Source organism: Daldinia decipiens (genome assembly GCF_022478715.1).
Source record: "Daldinia decipiens strain CBS 113046 unplaced genomic scaffold F4813scaffold_2, whole genome shotgun sequence".
Lineage (NCBI taxonomy): Eukaryota > Fungi > Ascomycota > Sordariomycetes > Xylariales > Hypoxylaceae > Daldinia > Daldinia decipiens.
This window is the reverse complement of record NW_026054545.1, coordinates 1,443,709-1,460,441: the sequence shown is the minus strand read 5'-3', so window position 1 is coordinate 1,460,441 and position 16,733 is coordinate 1,443,709. Positions and strand designations below refer to the sequence as shown.

Below are 16,733 nucleotides of genomic sequence, written 5' to 3'. Positions count from 1 at the left end.
CCCCCCCAAGCACTCGCATGGGATGGATTCTCGATAACCTCGATTATCGGCAAATTACTTGTGTAGATATCTAAAATATCTCCATTGATCGTATCCTCTTTACGAACTCCTCGAACTACCTCTCTTAGTACTACTGTACAGAGAAACATAACCAGGGCTCACAGGTTCCACGGGCTGCTTATTCGTGACGCAGCTCGGCCCTGGATAGAAGGTAGCACAGCAGCGAGACCAAGAGTAAGACGGAACGGGGCCAGTAGAATCTTGCATATGTAAACCCCATCCATCGTGGTGGGTGGTGGGTGGATGGTGGGTGGATGGTTGTGTGTCTCACTCTGTTCCCGTTCTTGTCCCTCCATACCATCCCTATCATAGCAGTTCTTCTCTGCAACTCTCACGTGTGCATACACAGCATACATCTCATAGCACACCCTATAACACATCTCACACCACGCTTCATCTATTTCTTCAAGCTTCCTCTAGCTTGAACCCTACCTGTCTACTTACGTACCTGGAGAAGGAAGCTGAGTGGTGGTGTGCTCGCTTTCGTCGTGACTAGTCTTCCTCATTGTGAACCCTTACCTATTGGTCTTTTGTTCAAGTCCAGCTGTCATTCCTAGTCTAACCATCCGGAGAAAGTTATCTTGTCTCAAGTTGTTATCTGACTTAATTTAATGGTCGCCGTTTTCTGATTCATCTAATTTTAATATTTTGGCTCCCACATTGAGTGTTAGGCCTGAATAATAAAGGAGCTATTCAACCAGATGTGCGAAGTGCTCTCACCGAATCTGCCTCCCTAATACTCACCACTCCGTCACCTTCGCTTGCGAGACTTATATTTCTAATCTACACGATGGCAACCGAAACAGTTATCCATAACGGGCCATCCCGGTTGGAAATTCTCAGTCCCGAGGATTTTGAGACGGCTTCTATTCGTTCAGCCGCCCCCTCTTATAGTGAGGCACTTCTTTCGCCGATATTAAACGTATGGTAGGAAGAGCTAACAAAGAGATTTGTTCTAGTGTCCGAAGCGCCTTCATATCACTCGACGATACCTACAAACGAAAATGTACCCGAGTACACACCACCGGAGCCGCGAGGCTCGCCGTTGGCATCGCCGCCACGGTATACGTCTATGCTAAACCCATCCCCAACGCCAACTCCCATGACCTCAACATTTGCGCCGGGAGCGGGCTTACCACGGATACCTTCTCCGCGCCGCCGTAGCGAGGTACCACACCTCGGTCATTTCCAAGTCCCGAGCTGGTCCTCGATGAGCAGCAACCCGACAGCGCGCCACTATCAAAGGGTTGCCCACCGTCGCGTATCCGCTGCTAATGGATCTCACTGGGGAGGAGTCGAAAGCGCCCTGCGGACGGCGGTCCAACGCATGAACGCCGTGGCTGCGGCCGACGATACTGACCCCTATAAAGCGCGACCTCTCGAAGATCCGTACCTGGTTGGAGAGGAAGCGGCTGCGAGAGCGAGAAGCGAGAGACTAGCAAGACAGAATGGAGATGATGTTTTAATTCGCGAGGATAGACACTGGGATTGGTTTCTGGGTAGGTTTTTTTTCTTTTTTTTTCCTCCAAACTTTCAGCTTTGGTGACATATTTTCGTACGTGATGGAAACCTTGGCTGACGAGGCGCATGGATATCTTGGTCAACACGATATCGAAGCTGAGTGCTAACGTTTTTAAACTATTAGGTCAGACGAGAGGTATTGAGGAACGTGAGCGAGGTTGGAACAGCTTCCGCACCAACATCGAGAGCCGTGGGAGACTCGCTCGCCGCTTCGGTCGATGAATAATCTGTTGGACTTATCACGCGGGAATTATTTCCGTCGCAATAGAAATTTCGATCTTGGGCTTTCTATCTCCCCTGGAGAGGAAACCGTAGCTAGGACTGGTTGGCAGTGGCCGCGTTACACTTCTTTCCGTTCCTTTTGGCACTTTATTTTGTTTCGTCTCTTTATCACACGCATTTGGGCGGCGCTACTGTTTTGGCGTCGATTAGGCATGCTAGATAGGTTCAGGAGGCATATTTTTTCTGATTGGGTTTCAACATTCGGGATGTCCATATGGATGAATGGATGAGGTCATGAGATATGTCGCGAGGAGATGGATTGGATTGTATATTTCTTTCCGCATTCCTTTGGGCTTTGCAGTATCTAGCCAACTCCTATTTAGCATCAATTTAACACGAATTCGAATAACCTTGCTTATGATGAACCTCTAGCTTATAGTTCAAAATATCTTATTCATCAATGGAGGCCTTAGTCGTACACCTGACCAAATATTGACCTGCCAGCCGTCAACGATTCTAACGGTTACCCTTAGTTTTACATACCCGTAAAACGCCATTGACCATGTAGCTACTGATTACACACATTGTCCTTACAGACTGTTTGTTGATGCTTTATGTGAACACTTGGTGACCATCATGAAATATGGTATCGCTCGAGTTCGAATAACTTAGCCCTTGCTCTTGGTGTTGAGAATAAGGGCCACGATGAGACTATGTGCGGTGAGTAGGGATATTTTGTCATGCCGTAGAGGTTTGAACTTACCCATAGAGTCCCAGAACCTCACCGAAAATGAGGATCAGAACCATGCCAACAAATATTCTCGACTGCTCCATGTACGCGCGGACCCCCTTGTCACCAACAATCCCGATGCAGTATCCAGCAGCCAGGCCCGTGAATCCGACCGAGAGTCCACATCCTAGATGCATGAAGCCCCTATTTTAGATATTAGTTTCATCCGAGCTTTCCTATTCGTCCAAACATGGTCTTCGGGACATACGTAAATAAGCTGTAGCTCTGTCGTGACGGTGGGTCCATGTCTCCGGCGATTAGGACGGCGATGACAAGCGAATAAACTGCGATAATTCCGGACATGACAACGGGAATCAGACACTACAACGGTCATCATATTAGAAGGTCGGTTGCTACGGCAAAGGAGACCAGCGCGGAATGAGCCGGACTAAGCTTTGACAAACCTTCATGATCAAATCTGGCCTGAAGGTACCCACGCCTGCGATACCGATTCCCGACTTTGCTGTTCCGTATGCTGCCCCAATGCCTATATTATTATTGTCTTAGCACACGGGTATCATCGAGGGGTAATGCGCTATTAGGGGATCGTACATCCGAAGATCATGGCGGACGCAATACCGGCCTACATTGTCGATGATGCTGTCAGTATGGTAATTAAGGGAGCTTCAAATTAACGGAACTGATGGAATCTCGAGCTTACCATGCCGAAGAAGGGGGCAAACTTAGGCGCGATCTCTGATTCGGCCATGATGGATATAATTCTTAAACGTGTACAAACGGGTTGGGGGAAGAGAAAATAACCGGGCTCGAGGAATATAGAGAGTTGTCGTTGCCGAACCTGTCGAGCCTCGATAAAGTTATGAAGCTAAAACCAGCTGAATTCTAAACTTGCCTTGAACCAAACGCGGCTTTCGAACAACCTTACTGACCCGGGACCACGTGATTGTTTAATTACCTAACGGTTCTATGTTACCTGAATGAACCAATGAATGCTCACCTGCTGATGATTACCCCATAAATAGGTATTTATATACGCGGATTTGTTACGCATCATCCAGTATGTAAATTATGCATGAGCTAGGTACCTCATGTATGTCTCTTTAGCTCAGAACTACCTAAAGCTTTGACACCTACTAGGTAACCTACTAACGATACCTGTAGCCACGGTCCTACTTTTTAATTTTTCGCTTTTTTATGGATGAGTCCCAAAACAGATTCAATGGCTCAAATTAAGATTCGAGTCGAGTCGAGTCAATATAATTAAGACGAGTTTACGGGGCTGTCGTATTCGTTCATTCGAATGCGCAGGGGAAGATGGTCCGTGGCGTCCCTCCTGTTGCAGCAAAATGTTGAAGTCGTCATCTGGCTGCAACCAGTGCATATGTTGATATGCAGCCTGTAGATTCACTTTCCGTTAGTACATATTGTAATACAGTTCGTAGCCAATTGATCTGTTTTTTCTATTCCCGTTGAACTATAATTTGATAAAACTTAAAGACGTACACGTTATTGCACCTTCTATAGTCGCGAACACGTAAGATAGCTCTTTCTTTCTTTTCCCTTTTTTTTTTTTTTTTTTTCTTCTGGCCATGCTCAACGCTCCTATAAAAGGTAATCACTACCCTATGGATCTTAATTGACGGCTGCAAGTAACGCTTGTGACCGACCGACCGACCCTATGAGGTAAGATGATATGTACATGTAGTTTGTAACTCCTTACCTAACAAATTCCGAGCCGATGATAACCCGGGCCTATTGTTAGTCCTGCCCAGGTGCCGGGGTCCAGTTCTTAGCAGTTTGAAGCAGACACCAATTGTCCTTGCTCTCTCTTCTGATCCTTGATCATATCAATCAATGTACAGATTGTACAGATTACCGTACAGCGCCCATTCAAATCCTACCTAACCCGACCTCTCCCTTCCTGTCCCTAAAACCCACCTATTCGATTCGATGCCGACGTCTTGCTCATCGCTCCCCTCCAAATCACTTGTTATCCCGTTCCACTAGCGATTTGCATCCAATTATTAACTTAGCGGGAGCCTGTACATTTTTAGGCGAAAGACGAAAGGGGGAAAGGAAAAAAAAAAACCTCTGGAAGAACGAAAAGACTGGACAGTTTAAAGAGAGTAGGATATCGCTCGCACATCACGGCCGTCCACCCACGGCGGTGAGTCCGTCGTCAGTGTCGGCAATCACCCCTTTATCTTCATCTGCGGACTATCCCAGTCTCTTGTCTAGGCTCCCGGCCGCCTAGGCTTTTGTAAGAGTAAGTGACGTGACGCCACACACCCCTAGATCTTGTATTGATACGAAGCTGCACCTGCGTATGCAAAGTGGTGTTTGTACAACCTTACCGGCACCGCCGTACAATTTGATGTTTTTTATTACCATTATTATACCCTTGGGCGACGAATCTGTTGCTGACTACGTAACCTCACCCTTTTTAGGACTACGAGAATGGCTGATTACACATACGACCAACGGCGATATGGCCCGGCCTCGAATAATCAGCGAGATGCCGCATTCTCCAACATTTTCGGTTCCGCCCCCCCTCCAGGACGAGCCGGGACTATGACCTCGTCGTCGCAAGGCTACACGCCGAACGCGCAGCCGCAAGAGGGTAGAACCCAGACTATGTCGTCCGTGTCGAGCATGCAGAATGATATGCAGCGACGGCCTCCTCCACGACCCCAACAGCAAAGGGGCTATGAAGACACTGGCCGAACTAGGACTATGGATACGAGTATGGCCAATGGTTACTATCAAAGTCAGCGAAACCCTTCTGGAGGTCATCCCCCGATGCCAGGGCAGTATGGAAGACTGCCGCCTCCAGGACCGAATCAAAGGCCTTATCCTGGCCCTCCGCCCCAAGGACAGCCTCGATTCGACTCGAGGGGACCTGCCCCCCAGTCAGGATATCCTCCGCGAAACCCAGCTCCCCGAATGTATCAGGGAGCACCCGGATCTGCCCCTGCTATGCGTGACGACCCGTATAGATCTCAGTCTCTCGCCAGCATGCCACGGCAGCCGGCATATCAGTCGCCGCCCGGCCCCTATCAGAACCAACAGAATAATTTACGGACTCCTCCGCAGACTACAATGTCGTCTCGCACGACCGCACAAGGTCGAGTAGTCCCCGAGCGCCACGACGATCGATCGATGTCGATGACTGGCTATCCTCCCGATCGTGATGCTCATCAGATGATGAGCGGCCGAGTGATTCCCAACCGTATGAGGGCACCTTCGAACGAGTCTCCCGCGGTGAATGGGAATGCGGGTGGATACCCTGCGTTCAATGGATACGCATCTGCGCCGGGTACTGCAACAAGGACAATGAGCATGGCATCTTCGACTGTTGCTGGAGATCACAGTCGCACCATGTCAATGGCTAGTACCATTGTCCCTGAGACTTCCGAACAAGCTCGACAGCAGCTAGTTCACCGACCATCCCTATCGAAGTCAATTGAGGGTGAACGACCTCCTACCGCCAAGATCCGGCCGCCGTTGGTTTACCCTGCCCTTCTCTCGAGAGTCGCCGAATGTTTCCGCCAAAAGATAATCACGGGCGACCGGACGAAGAACGAGTTGACTTACAAGAATGCTTTTAGCGGTTCCGAGGCCGTCGATGTTCTATCATATATCATTAGAACTACAGATAGGAACCTAGCGTTGCTTCTTGGTCGAGCTCTTGATGCGCAGAAGTTTTTCCACGATGTTACTTACGAGCACCGATTACGAGACTCATCGTCTGAGATGTATCAATTTAGGGAGACTCTTATGGATGAACCGGAAGAGAAGCACCCGGTCAATGGTGTATTCGTATTACTATCCGAGTGTTATTCTCCGACATGCACAAGGGACCAGCTCTGCTATTCGATCGCCTGCCCACGAAGATTAGAACAGGTGTCTCGACTTAACCTCAAGCCACAGGTTGGCCTTAGGAAAGACCAGGACGCTACTATCAACGACGATGCGGACCAGACAGACGAACAGAAGCTCTGGATCAATACTGTTCCCAAGGAGGTCGCCGAGAGTGTTGGTGACAGGGAGAAGAAGAGGCAAGAAGTTATTTCCGAAATTTGTTATACCGAAAGAGACTTCGTCAAAGATCTCGAATATCTCAGAGATTTCTGGATTTTGCCTTTGCGCTCGAAGGGCTCGCCTATTCCTGCTCCAAGGAGGGACAAGGTTGTGCAAAATATTTTCAGCAACATTATCGATCATCCTAGCATTCACAATGTTAGTTCAAGGTTTGCCAAGGCCTTGACAGAGAGGCAACAAAAGAACCCTGTAGTCAAGAACCTCGGTGATATCTTCCTGGAAATTGTTCCTCAGTTTGAGCCATTCATCTTGTACGGTTCGAAGCAACTTGAGGCCAAATTTGAGTTCGAAAACGAGCGATCGAGCAACCCCTATTTTGCTAAATTCGTCGAGGAGATTGAAAGGAGAAAAGAGTCGAGGAAGTTGGAATTGAACGGTTACTTGACCAAACCCACAACACGTCTTGCTCGTTATCCCCTGCTCCTCGAGAACGTCTTGAAATATACGGAGGATGGCAACCCCGACAAGGAGGATATCCCGAAAGTTCTTGTTACGATTCGTGACTTGCTGAGCAGAGTCAATGCCGAGTCCGGTAAAGCTGAAAATCGGTTTAACCTACGCCGCCTACACGAGCAACTGAAGTTCCGCCCCGCTGATCGTGTCGACCTTAAGTTGACAGAAGACGGCCGCGAACTAGTATTTAAGACCCAGTTCAAAAAGTCACCTACAGATCCTACGGATATCACGGCGTTCCTGTTCGACCATGCTGTTCTCCTGGTGCGGATAAAGCAAGTTGGCAAGGGCGAAGAAGTGAAAGCATATAGGAGAGTAAGTAATTGACGATCTCCATGTCAGAATTTAGTGGCTAATCTTAACTATCTAGCCAATCCCGCTGGAGCTACTCGCCATTAAAGAAATGGACGAAGTCATTCCTCAGGCAGGAATAAAACGAGCGTCCTCGAATTTGCCTTTCCGCGGCAAAGATTCCGATAAGAAGGCTACGGAAGGTTGGCCTATCACATTTCGACATCTAGGCAAAAATTACTACGAGCAAGTTTTGTACGCATCGAATCAGACAGCCAGGAAAAAGTGGCTCGAGTTCATCGACTCAGCTCAACAGCGTCTCCGAGCACGAGCCGACTTCTTCAACGTTAACACCCTCTCTTCTAACTTCTTCCAAACTGGCAACCTTGTTAACGCTGTGACACCTTACGGTAAGGAGTGTACGATACGCTGGATGCTTGACCTTTGCTAACTAGACTAACAGATGGTGGTCGTAAACTAATTATCGGCACTGATCATGGCATCTACGTGTCTGATCGTAAGGCTAAAGACCAGGTGCCCAAGCGCGTCATCGAAGCGCAGCACGTCACGCAGGTTGATGTGTTGGAAGAGTATGGTCTCTTATTAGTCTTATCGAACAAGACACTATCGTCATACTCACTCGCAGCATTGGATCCGAACGAGCCAGCACTTGCGAAGAGGCCTAAGAAGATTCAAAGCAACTGTAATTTTTTCAAAACAGGTATCTGTCTAGGTAGGCATCTGGTCTGTTGCGTCAAGTCTAGTGCACTTTCGACTACGATCAAGGTGTACGAACCAAATGACTCGATGAGTAAGGGCAAGAAGCAGAAAGGGTTCGGTAAGATGTTTAACGCCGGTCAGGACGAATTGAAGGCGTTTAAGGAGTTTTATATTCCGACTGAATCGTCTTCAGTTCACTTCCTAAAGAGCAAGCTCTGCGTGGCATGCGCAAGAGGGTTTGAAGTAGTCTCTCTCGAAACGCTTGAAACGCAGTCGCTACTAGACCAGGCCGATACGTCGCTGGACTTCGTCGCAAGGAAGGAAGGTGTGAGACCGATCCATATAGAACGGCTCAACGGAGAATTCCTTCTCAACTACTCTGAGTTCTCGTTTTTCGTCAACCGAAACGGTTGGAGAGCGAGACCGGAATGGCGTATTGATTGGGAGGGAACGCCACAAGCATTCGCGCTATCTTACCCGTGGATCTTGGCGTTCGAGCCAAATTTCATTGAGCTCAGGAACATTGAAAGTGGAGCGGTCCATATCGTCCCGCATAAGAACATCCGGATGCTACACAGTAGTACACATGAGGTGAGTTACAACTCGATGAGTTTAATGAGGTACGAAATTATTAATCCCTATCTAGATACTGTTCGCCTACGAAGATGAAGCCGGCGGCGACGTAGTCGCGGCTCTCGACTTCTGGAAAAACAACCGGAAGTCTGAGATGCTCGCGCCTTGATCTCTACTTCCGTACTATACTTATTAATCAAGACCTGAAAGCAGGCGAAATGCCTGCTCGTAAGCCATGCCTAGCTCTCATCTGATCATTTGGGGTTTCGGCTCGGCCCAGACCGTGTAGAACCAGGGGATACTGGATAAGCATGCGAATTCATATATGCGGCCGGGGGTTTGTCTCGTCTATCTGGCCAGCATATTTCATTTTCCTTTCTACCTCATTTTTGAGAATGTCTTCAGTAGCGAGGAAATAGTTTTTAATTGTGCCTTAAGCTTCCGGATTACAGGTCGGCTGCGGACTTTGGATTTTGCTAGGGCCCTTAGCAACTAACTCTCTAACTTGTACTTAGAGGTGAAGAAGAATCCGGAAAGGGGGGCTCGTTATATGCCACAGTCTGCGCTGCGTTAGGTGAAGTTGAAGTTACGACAAGCAATAGCGAGCGGCTTGTCGTAGCATAAGAAAGAAAGAGGAGGAAAGACAGAAGAAGCGACTCGGGATGTTCGCCTAGGATTGTGGAGGGAGAGGGAGGATGTGCTTAGAAACTACCTAGTAGGAAATCCCTACCGTAATCACAACAAGACCCGAAGACTATAGACCCAATCCCAAGGCTTAGGAAGACGGTGCTACTACCTCTTTCGCTCGTGTTCTAGATCTGTGCTCTCGAAGTTGTTCGTGTTTAGTCCTACCTAAGTGCAAAGCTTGCAAGGCTGGATTCCTTGCTTTGGCCTACTGACTAACTGGAGTTTCTCAATTGTCCAACTATGCCTTGCTCCCTATCCGAGAGGTGTGCCTAGAGAGAATGTTTATCTACGGACTCGAAATCGAAATCGAGAAATCGCTCTAGCTGGTTTCCTGACTCGGGCGCCAACCAGGCCACCGGGAGACTGGACTATAAACTATCTGCCGGGAACGGTGCGCTAAGATAGGTAGGTGTCTAGTATTTCATATAGGTAGTTCAAGCGGCAGAGGGGCCCCTCGACCCGACGATGATGTTAGTCTACGGGAAGCGAGTTCCGAGGATCACGCTATAGAAGCGTCGATCTTGAGGTTAAGCTCGACGAGGTTCAAGTCTTAAGGTTTAGCGGAAGGTTAAGGGATGGGTACGCATAACTTATTTTTTGTATTTTATATTTCTTTTTCATTATTATTATTATTATTATTCTCTTCTCTTACGGCTGACAGGTACACTGTATGTAGGTAGTGACGGGGTGAGACATGGATTTTTTTTTTTGTGGATTGGTGTTCTGGGCTTTGCTTCACATGCTTGGATGGATGGATAGTTGGTGGTTTTGGTGGTATGGTGGCATACACGCGTCTCACCGAGTCAAAACTGTCTTTCGCTTCGGTAACGCAAGCCGGCAGCGCAAGCATTTCCCTCATCCGGCCGGTATGCGGCAGTGGTGGTAGTGGTAGTAGTGTAATTAGTTTCGCAATTTATCATCTGTCTACATACATAGGTAGGTACCTACATACCTCCTACTCGGCTTAACCTATAGCGCAGGTATTATGGAGATGGGATTTAGTTTTTTCTGATCTGGAGAGCCTCGTACGTTGCTTGATGTCGATGGGTTGTGTCGCCCCGGCCGTTCACACCCGTGCAAGATCTGGGTCTAGAATCGTGGTACAGGAGACATGGGATTTTTGAAGATTATGCTATATTGGGTCGATGGGTTGCAATAGGTACGATGCAACGCGGGAATCGCTGGACTTGTAGGTATAGGCCAGGTACGTGTGCGGATATGTATGCACATGTAAGTAATGCATGTAGAGCTACACGTATACACGTATACGGCATACCTACCTGCCTTACCTGCCTTATGTGCTTATAGAAGAGCCGTTGACACTCTGCTTTTGCACTGCAACCGCCGCATTGGGTCTACTTATCTGAGTTTTCCGCTGTGCCTACTACTCTGATGACTACTTGGAGGGGCGTCCCGGCATATAAGGGGCTAGAAGCTTATCTCGACATATTAGAGCGGCATTGTATTTGATGGTACGATGTTACTCCTGACATCATCGTTAGGTTTGTCGAAGACTCTTCTCCTCCTAAATCGCAAGCTACCGTGTTCTAGAACATATTTCGGGGAATTTCCACCCAGACCGAGTAATGCAATAGTTGCCAGCAGGAATTCTTTAGTTGGTGGTTACTGGTTTACTGCGTTACATGCATACATACCTACCTAGGTATATGTAGATATGTATAGGTGTATATGTATATGTATAACCCAGGTGTGTATAAGTGCTTCGAGTACGTGCGCTGATCGTGCGACGAGCCGGTATGAGATCGCAATACGGGGCTAAATCTAAATACTCCGAGAGCTCGCGTGGTGAAACCGGGCAGGACGAGACGGGTGCTTGCGGCATTCGCGCTTAGTCGTCGAACAGGTTGCCTCCTAGGAGTTGTTTATCGCCAGAAGAAAGATGATCAGACGAACTGGTCGTGCTACATGTAGGGAAAAGGTCTAGTCCCTATAACATGAATCTACACCTACGTATATGTATAAGTAGGTATACATACCTACATATAATATATATAGGCATATACACGTATACCTATATCCTTAATAATGCAACGCAGCCAGCTTTCCCAGCTAAGCCAGCTTGGCCAGCTTGGTCAGCTTGGCTGCGCTATCGGCCTAGCTCTTCCGCATCGTACCTAAGTAAGCTATTTGCTCCCGCTGCCCTTGCGTAAAAGAAATATAGTAATACAACGATGACCACTCGCTCGTGTAGTTATAGAAAAGCAAGCTTGTCGAGCAAGCGTACATAAGGTACCGAGCTGTCGGGGCCTTTCGCGCCAGCAGCGTACGTACATAGTACGAAGGTGCAAGAGGAATATGGACTCGTCCAGAAACCCGGAAAGGACTGGATGGTGGAGCTACACCCCTACGCCCCCCCAGGTTTTGACTTCGACGGGACAGGGTCCGTTTGGATCGGGGGGAGCTCGTGCTAATGTGATGTTGTGGAACTCTCCAGGGAAGAGCTGAAGCAAATCACGATCGAAGCCACCGGGGTTTGAGCTAGCTGGGTAGCTAGCTATGTAGCTATCTATACATAGGTATCTAATATCTACGTACGTCCAGGTACTGGCATTACTTATTATATACATCTAGTATCTATGTAGGTATTATATGTGACCTATTATATGTGACCTTATCTCTTGCGGTCAGTTTGTCCGGTTATAAGAAGGGGCTTCTTCTCTCCCACGTCAGAAGCTTTATGCTCCACGGAAGTTTCTTCTTCTTCACATGCCAAATATCAGAAACTTGAACTTTACTTGAACATTGAATACAGACAGACAGTGCTTTACCTAGACGACTCTAGAATCCATCGAGTTAGCTCTTCATATACACATCTCTTCACTTCAGCACACACACACACACACACACACACACATACACGCCTCTCGAACTTCATCGAGTGTTGAAATATCAAACATAAAAAACTAATTAAGATGCATTGCTATTGTGCAAACTATTATGTCAGTAGTTTTCGAAATCTTCTCTTGGTGAAAAATAACGTCGTCATTGACACAGCCGAAATAGGGATCGGTCAATTGCCAGAACAAAGTCGCCCATTTCGGCCAGCGATGTAAACTCTGCACAGTACGTCATTGACCCTCATATCTAAGCCACCCAATGCCCTGTCTCAACCATTTTCTAACTTGGAGATTAAAAAAAAATAGGTATTGAACGAGGGCCACCCGGCAAAGGTAGACCTATTCAAGATAACGTCCAACGACTACGCATATGACAGCGAAGCCGCAGACGATGACGACTCGAGTCCAGAAAAACACGGACACGAGCGGACGAGGGACCATAGCAAGAACTCGTCGAAGTGAAGTGAAGCTAAGCGAAGCGAATCAGATCGACCAAACTACATTATGACGCTTGATGCGGTGTTACGATAGGCGGAGACGAATACGAAAAATTCCAATCATCATTATCATCATCACCACCATCACCAGATAAGACTAGGACCAACGGGGGAAAAAGAAAAAAAAATAATAACTTGGAGAAAAACAAGGGGAAGAGAGTAATGGCTGAGCCGTGCTCTTCTCCTCTGCGCCGACGACGGGTAATGGGAAGCGAACACACACACAAGGACTAGGTACACAGAGTCGCGCGCAGCGGTGACAGCGCTCCGAGCAGGGTAACTGTTCTCGAATGTCTCGAATCCTTCCTTATGATAGTATGGGGCTGGGTGGGTATCATGGGCGTTTTGGGTCGTACGGGGGGGTGAACAACATATATACGTACATGCATGCACTAGGTTGGGCAGGAAAGATCTGGATGGAATTTTCGATGGGGAGAAGAGGGGGGGGGGGGGAATCGGTAACAAGAGACGGGGGAAATGACTCGGGTCGTTCTAATGAGATTTCACCATCGCTTCTTCTTTTTCTTCTTCTTCTTCTTCTCTGCGCTGTCTTAGACTACCTGGCTCAGGTCGGAGTTTTGCGATTCACATGTGTTGTGACGTGAGCTGTGTATCGAGGGTAAAAGGTATGTGCTATGTTAAGGCATATATGTGTATATGTGTATTGTATATGTATATATGTGCGCGCGCGTGAGGAGTGGCGCTGGGATGGTGGAGATTTGGTGCTACGGGTGGTGGGTGGGACAGAGGTCTTGTGTAAGCACGTTATGGCAAGTATTGTGTAAACGATGATGATATCGTGTCTCGGCTAGGATGGTGATGGAGATTTGAATAGTCCATAAGATAGTCCATACACTCGGGAGCTCGAATATGTCCGCGTCGTGATCGAGATTTAGGGGGGGATATAGGTACCGTATTAATACTAATATTCATCTTCATATGTGAACATGATTCGTATTAGGTTACGCATTCTTAACAGATATACATGCATAGGTACATACATTGGTATCATCTTGAATATACATATCTCGTCCCATGTACTTCCCATATACTCCCCATACGCCAATATACTATACCCTCAGAGTGGCGACTCGGCTCCAACCGCCATGTTTCACACCAACAGTTCCTGTGATCAGCAGCCACCAGCATTCAGCTGCAGTCTCACTCACTTATGACCTTGCAGATGCCAGTCGAACACCTTCCTGAACAGCTCCCCGCCATCCTTCTCCACAGTCTCCCCGTGGCACGGCACAATGATCTCGGGATCCCACGCGGCGATCCTCCGCACGCTCTCGTTGAAGCCGGCGCGATCCGCCCTGCTAACCGCGTACCACAGGAACCGCTTCAGCCCCTTTGCTTCCCCCGCCGTGCTGTTGAGAGCCTGGAATGTCCGATTTAGCAAGCCGTGAGAGCTCTTCTCCGCCTCGGGAACCCTCGAGTACTGCTCGATGGCGGGCAGGTTGAATAGCAGGTCCGCTTGTATTAGCGCGCGGTCTGGCTTGTAGAACAGCACGACCTCCTTGTTCGGGTGCGCGTCTACAAACTCGACCTCGAAGTCTGCTGCGAACTCGTCGCTGACGCCGGCAGCGTCGCGCCGGTTCGACGCGTCCCACGTGAAAGCAAACGGTTCGTGCCCGATGCGCGGGTCGTCCTGCACTTTCTCGCGCTTCTCCTGCAGGCCCTTGGGCCCGAGGAGTTTGGCGTTGGGGTATGCGCGCGCCCACTCGGACAGGAAGATGTGGTGCTCTATGTCCCCCGCGATGATGTACCCGACGCGGCCGCCTAGCTCGACGACTTTGGCTTGCGCCTCGGGGGTCAGGGCTGTGGGGGAGTAGACTGCTAGGGTGCCGGAGGTGAGGCGTACTGGAATTGATTAGGATATTCTAGGCTCCGAGGCCGAGGCCGAGTTGGGGGATTTGCTTACTTATAGTGCCGCGGCCGCCGACGCGGAAGATGCCGAATCGCGCAAACGGTACGGAGACGGTTACGATGTTAGGTGTGATGTTCCGGATGACGGCTACTTCGCTTGGTTTGGAGGGAACTAGTTTAGAAGACATGTTGAGAGAGCGGGTGAATTGCGGTTGTCTTGGTTGTATTCTCAAGTAGAATAATATATTATGGTGTTTAGTGTTGGCTATCGTTAGGTAACCTCTAGATGCTAGATAATCTTTAGATGCTAGATGACCTCTAGATATTAACTCTCGGTGACGTCGTGGAACTTGTGTGACAAAGAATGATTGTCTTGATGGTTTATTTATAACAACGGTACTTATAACAATTGAATCGAGAGTGGGTTTTAATATCCTCAGCCGAGGTTGATAAATACTCATTCTTATAAATCGGTGACATTGCCTAGGTATAATGAGTATTTGGAATTTAACCCTATGGTACTATTTGTAGATACCTATACTATAGTTATGCAAATACCCGTGACTAATCTTACGTGTTACATATTCTGCATTCCGTACCTACCTAGGTATGTATGTCCATATGTATGTTAAACCCCCTGCTCGGTGAAGTCTCCTGAAACCGATCACCGACGTACAGTTGACATCATGGTATAAATCGCGATATGCACTGTACAAACTGCATCACCAGCCGAGTGGATTCTTCTTACATAATCTCGAGACTCAATTCCAAATCAGTTCTATTATTAGCGACTCATTTGTCAGCTAACATCTTCAATGCATATTCAGAATATGTTACGCCGAAGATAGCAAGACGAAATAAATCAAGTTAAACCTCTTTCATCCATCCATCCATCCATCCATCCATCCACCCTGTAGTTCTAACCTAACAAATAAACCTCGGTTTGACTCCTAACATCCCAACTAATTCCAACTACTAACTACCAACTACCAACTACCAACTACTCTATATTCCTCGTAAACATCTTCCCCGTGAAAACCGCAAGAATGATCTCCCACAGCAGATTCCACATCGGCACCCTGAAGCAAAAGTCAGCCTCGTGCATCGTATTGACGTAGAGAGCCCTCTGCACCGGCGCGTTCGCCGACTTCCAAAGCGCCACCTCCCGCGACAGCGTCATGTACATCAGTAATGCCAGGAACAGGACGCCCATGTTCGCAATCCCCACTATGTTCCACCTGTCGCGCCAGAACAGCCCGCTTAGCCCCTGCCACACGTCCCGCCACATCGCGCGCTGGGAGGGGTCGGCCACGGCTCGGTTCCGCGTCTGCGTCGCCGCCGTCGCGGTTTCCGCCTCGGCGCGCGCGATAGCGGCTTGAGCCTGGGCGCGCAGGACCGCGGACTCGGCCTCGGCGCGCGCGGTGGCGGCAGCTTCGGCAGCGGCGGCTTCGGCCCGGGCGGCTTCGGCGGCGGCTGTGGTTGCGGCGGCGGCCTGGCTGGCTGCAGCCTGTGCGTCGCGGGCGTGTTGGGCGCCCGCGGCGAACTCGGGGATCATGGTATTGAACCAGGAGACCTCGTTGTTGATGGTCTTGATGATGCCGTTCATGCGCTCGATCTCACGCTCGACGCCGGTGATGCGCCGTCTGGCCTGCTCCGCCTCCGGGGTGTGCGGGTTGCGGCTGATTTCATCGTTCATGCGGGCCAGGCGGTCCATGTACTGGTTGCGCATCGCGTTGTTCACCTCGAGCTGCTTCTCGAACTTCTCTTGTATCTTCTGGCTTCGCTCGCTGATCCTCTTGCCCAGGTCCTCCCAGAACTCGGCGAGCGCCGAGTTGAAGTCGTTGGTGTTGCCCTGCTTCGCCGCGAAGTCGGCGGCGAGCTTCTTGATGCGGGTTGCGTGCTCCGTGATCAGGGCGCGGATTTCGCGCTCGTGTTCCGCGGTTTTGGCGAGTGCCTCTCGCTTGAGGTTTCTTAGAGCTTCTTCCACCCGGGCGCGGGCTTCTTGCTCGGTTTTGAGGTCCCTTTCCGCTTGGGTGAGGTCTCTTTCTGCTTGGGCCAGGAGCCGGCGGAGTTCGTCGATGTCGTCACCCGTTGAGTTGTTCTCGAGCTCTTCTTCTGCTTCAGCAAGAA

General features: G+C 49.1%; 5 protein-coding genes across 5 annotated transcripts; 3 read left to right on the top strand and 2 right to left on the bottom strand.

Moving 5' to 3' along the window:
- Nucleotides 1–645: 645 nt before the first annotated feature.
- Nucleotides 646–1,862, top strand: F4813DRAFT_107688 (uncharacterized protein). The gene is made up of 3 exons (XM_049238463.1): nucleotides 646–953; nucleotides 1,020–1,559; nucleotides 1,706–1,862. Exons 1-3 carry the CDS (start codon nucleotides 851–853, stop codon nucleotides 1,801–1,803), a joined length of 741 nt encoding a protein of 246 aa, XP_049104375.1. The 5' UTR covers nucleotides 646–850; the 3' UTR covers nucleotides 1,804–1,862.
- A 412-nt stretch (nucleotides 1,863–2,274) lies between these two features.
- On the bottom strand, nucleotides 2,275–3,465 carry F4813DRAFT_107657 (V-type ATPase). Its single transcript, XM_049238462.1, has 6 exons — nucleotides 3,255–3,465; nucleotides 3,146–3,176; nucleotides 2,998–3,080; nucleotides 2,802–2,914; nucleotides 2,567–2,737; nucleotides 2,275–2,514 (listed from the first exon to the last, which is right to left on the bottom strand). Exons 1-6 carry the CDS (start codon nucleotides 3,300–3,302, stop codon nucleotides 2,472–2,474), a joined length of 489 nt encoding a protein of 162 aa, XP_049104374.1. The 5' UTR covers nucleotides 3,303–3,465; the 3' UTR covers nucleotides 2,275–2,471.
- Nucleotides 3,466–5,011: 1,546 nt separating this feature from the next.
- On the top strand, nucleotides 5,012–8,861 carry F4813DRAFT_385123 (CNH-domain-containing protein; the record flags this gene model as incomplete). Its single annotated transcript, XM_049246201.1, has 4 exons — nucleotides 5,012–7,423; nucleotides 7,479–7,809; nucleotides 7,863–8,710; nucleotides 8,766–8,861. 4 exons carry the CDS (start codon nucleotides 5,012–5,014, stop codon nucleotides 8,859–8,861), a joined length of 3,687 nt encoding a protein of 1,228 aa, XP_049104373.1.
- A 3,365-nt stretch (nucleotides 8,862–12,226) lies between these two features.
- F4813DRAFT_344434 (uncharacterized protein) lies at nucleotides 12,227–13,219 on the top strand. Its single transcript, XM_049241663.1, has 3 exons — nucleotides 12,227–12,339; nucleotides 12,404–12,463; nucleotides 12,544–13,219. Exons 1-3 carry the CDS (start codon nucleotides 12,313–12,315, stop codon nucleotides 12,697–12,699), a joined length of 243 nt encoding a protein of 80 aa, XP_049104372.1. The 5' UTR covers nucleotides 12,227–12,312; the 3' UTR covers nucleotides 12,700–13,219.
- F4813DRAFT_344431 (uncharacterized protein) lies at nucleotides 13,192–15,164 on the bottom strand. Its single transcript, XM_049241662.1, has 3 exons — nucleotides 14,659–15,164; nucleotides 13,736–14,597; nucleotides 13,192–13,667 (listed from the first exon to the last, which is right to left on the bottom strand). Exons 1-2 carry the CDS (start codon nucleotides 15,062–15,064, stop codon nucleotides 13,900–13,902), a joined length of 1,104 nt encoding a protein of 367 aa, XP_049104371.1. The 5' UTR covers nucleotides 15,065–15,164; the 3' UTR covers nucleotides 13,192–13,667; nucleotides 13,736–13,899.
- Nucleotides 15,165–16,733: the final 1,569 nt, after the last annotated feature.

Coding starts and splice junctions, on each gene's coding strand:
- F4813DRAFT_107657 (XM_049238462.1), bottom strand. CDS start 3,302: ATGGCCGAATCAGAGATCGCGCCTAAGTTTGCCCCCTTCTTCGGCATG. Junction 2,915..2,997: donor GGCCAGATTTGATCATGAAG/GTTTGTCAAAGC, acceptor TGACCGTTGTAG/TGTCTGATTCCCGTTGTCAT. Junction 2,738..2,801: donor CAGAGCTACAGCTTATTTAC/GTATGTCCCGAA, acceptor TATCTAAAATAG/GGGCTTCATGCATCTAGGAT.
- F4813DRAFT_107688 (XM_049238463.1), top strand. CDS start 851: ATGGCAACCGAAACAGTTATCCATAACGGGCCATCCCGGTTGGAAATT. Junction 954..1,019: donor TTCAGCCGCCCCCTCTTATA/GTGAGGCACTTC, acceptor GATTTGTTCTAG/TGTCCGAAGCGCCTTCATAT. Junction 1,560..1,705: donor ACACTGGGATTGGTTTCTGG/GTAGGTTTTTTT, acceptor TTAAACTATTAG/GTCAGACGAGAGGTATTGAG.
- F4813DRAFT_344434 (XM_049241663.1), top strand. CDS start 12,313: ATGCATTGCTATTGTGCAAACTATTAT. Junction 12,340..12,403: donor GCTATTGTGCAAACTATTAT/GTCAGTAGTTTT, acceptor CAGCCGAAATAG/GGATCGGTCAATTGCCAGAA. Junction 12,464..12,543: donor AGCGATGTAAACTCTGCACA/GTACGTCATTGA, acceptor AAAAAAAAATAG/GTATTGAACGAGGGCCACCC.
- F4813DRAFT_344431 (XM_049241662.1), bottom strand. CDS start 15,064: ATGAGTATTTATCAACCTCGGCTGAGGATATTAAAACCCACTCTCGAT. Junction 14,598..14,658: donor CGGCGGCCGCGGCACTATAA/GTAAGCAAATCC, acceptor AATCAATTCCAG/TACGCCTCACCTCCGGCACC.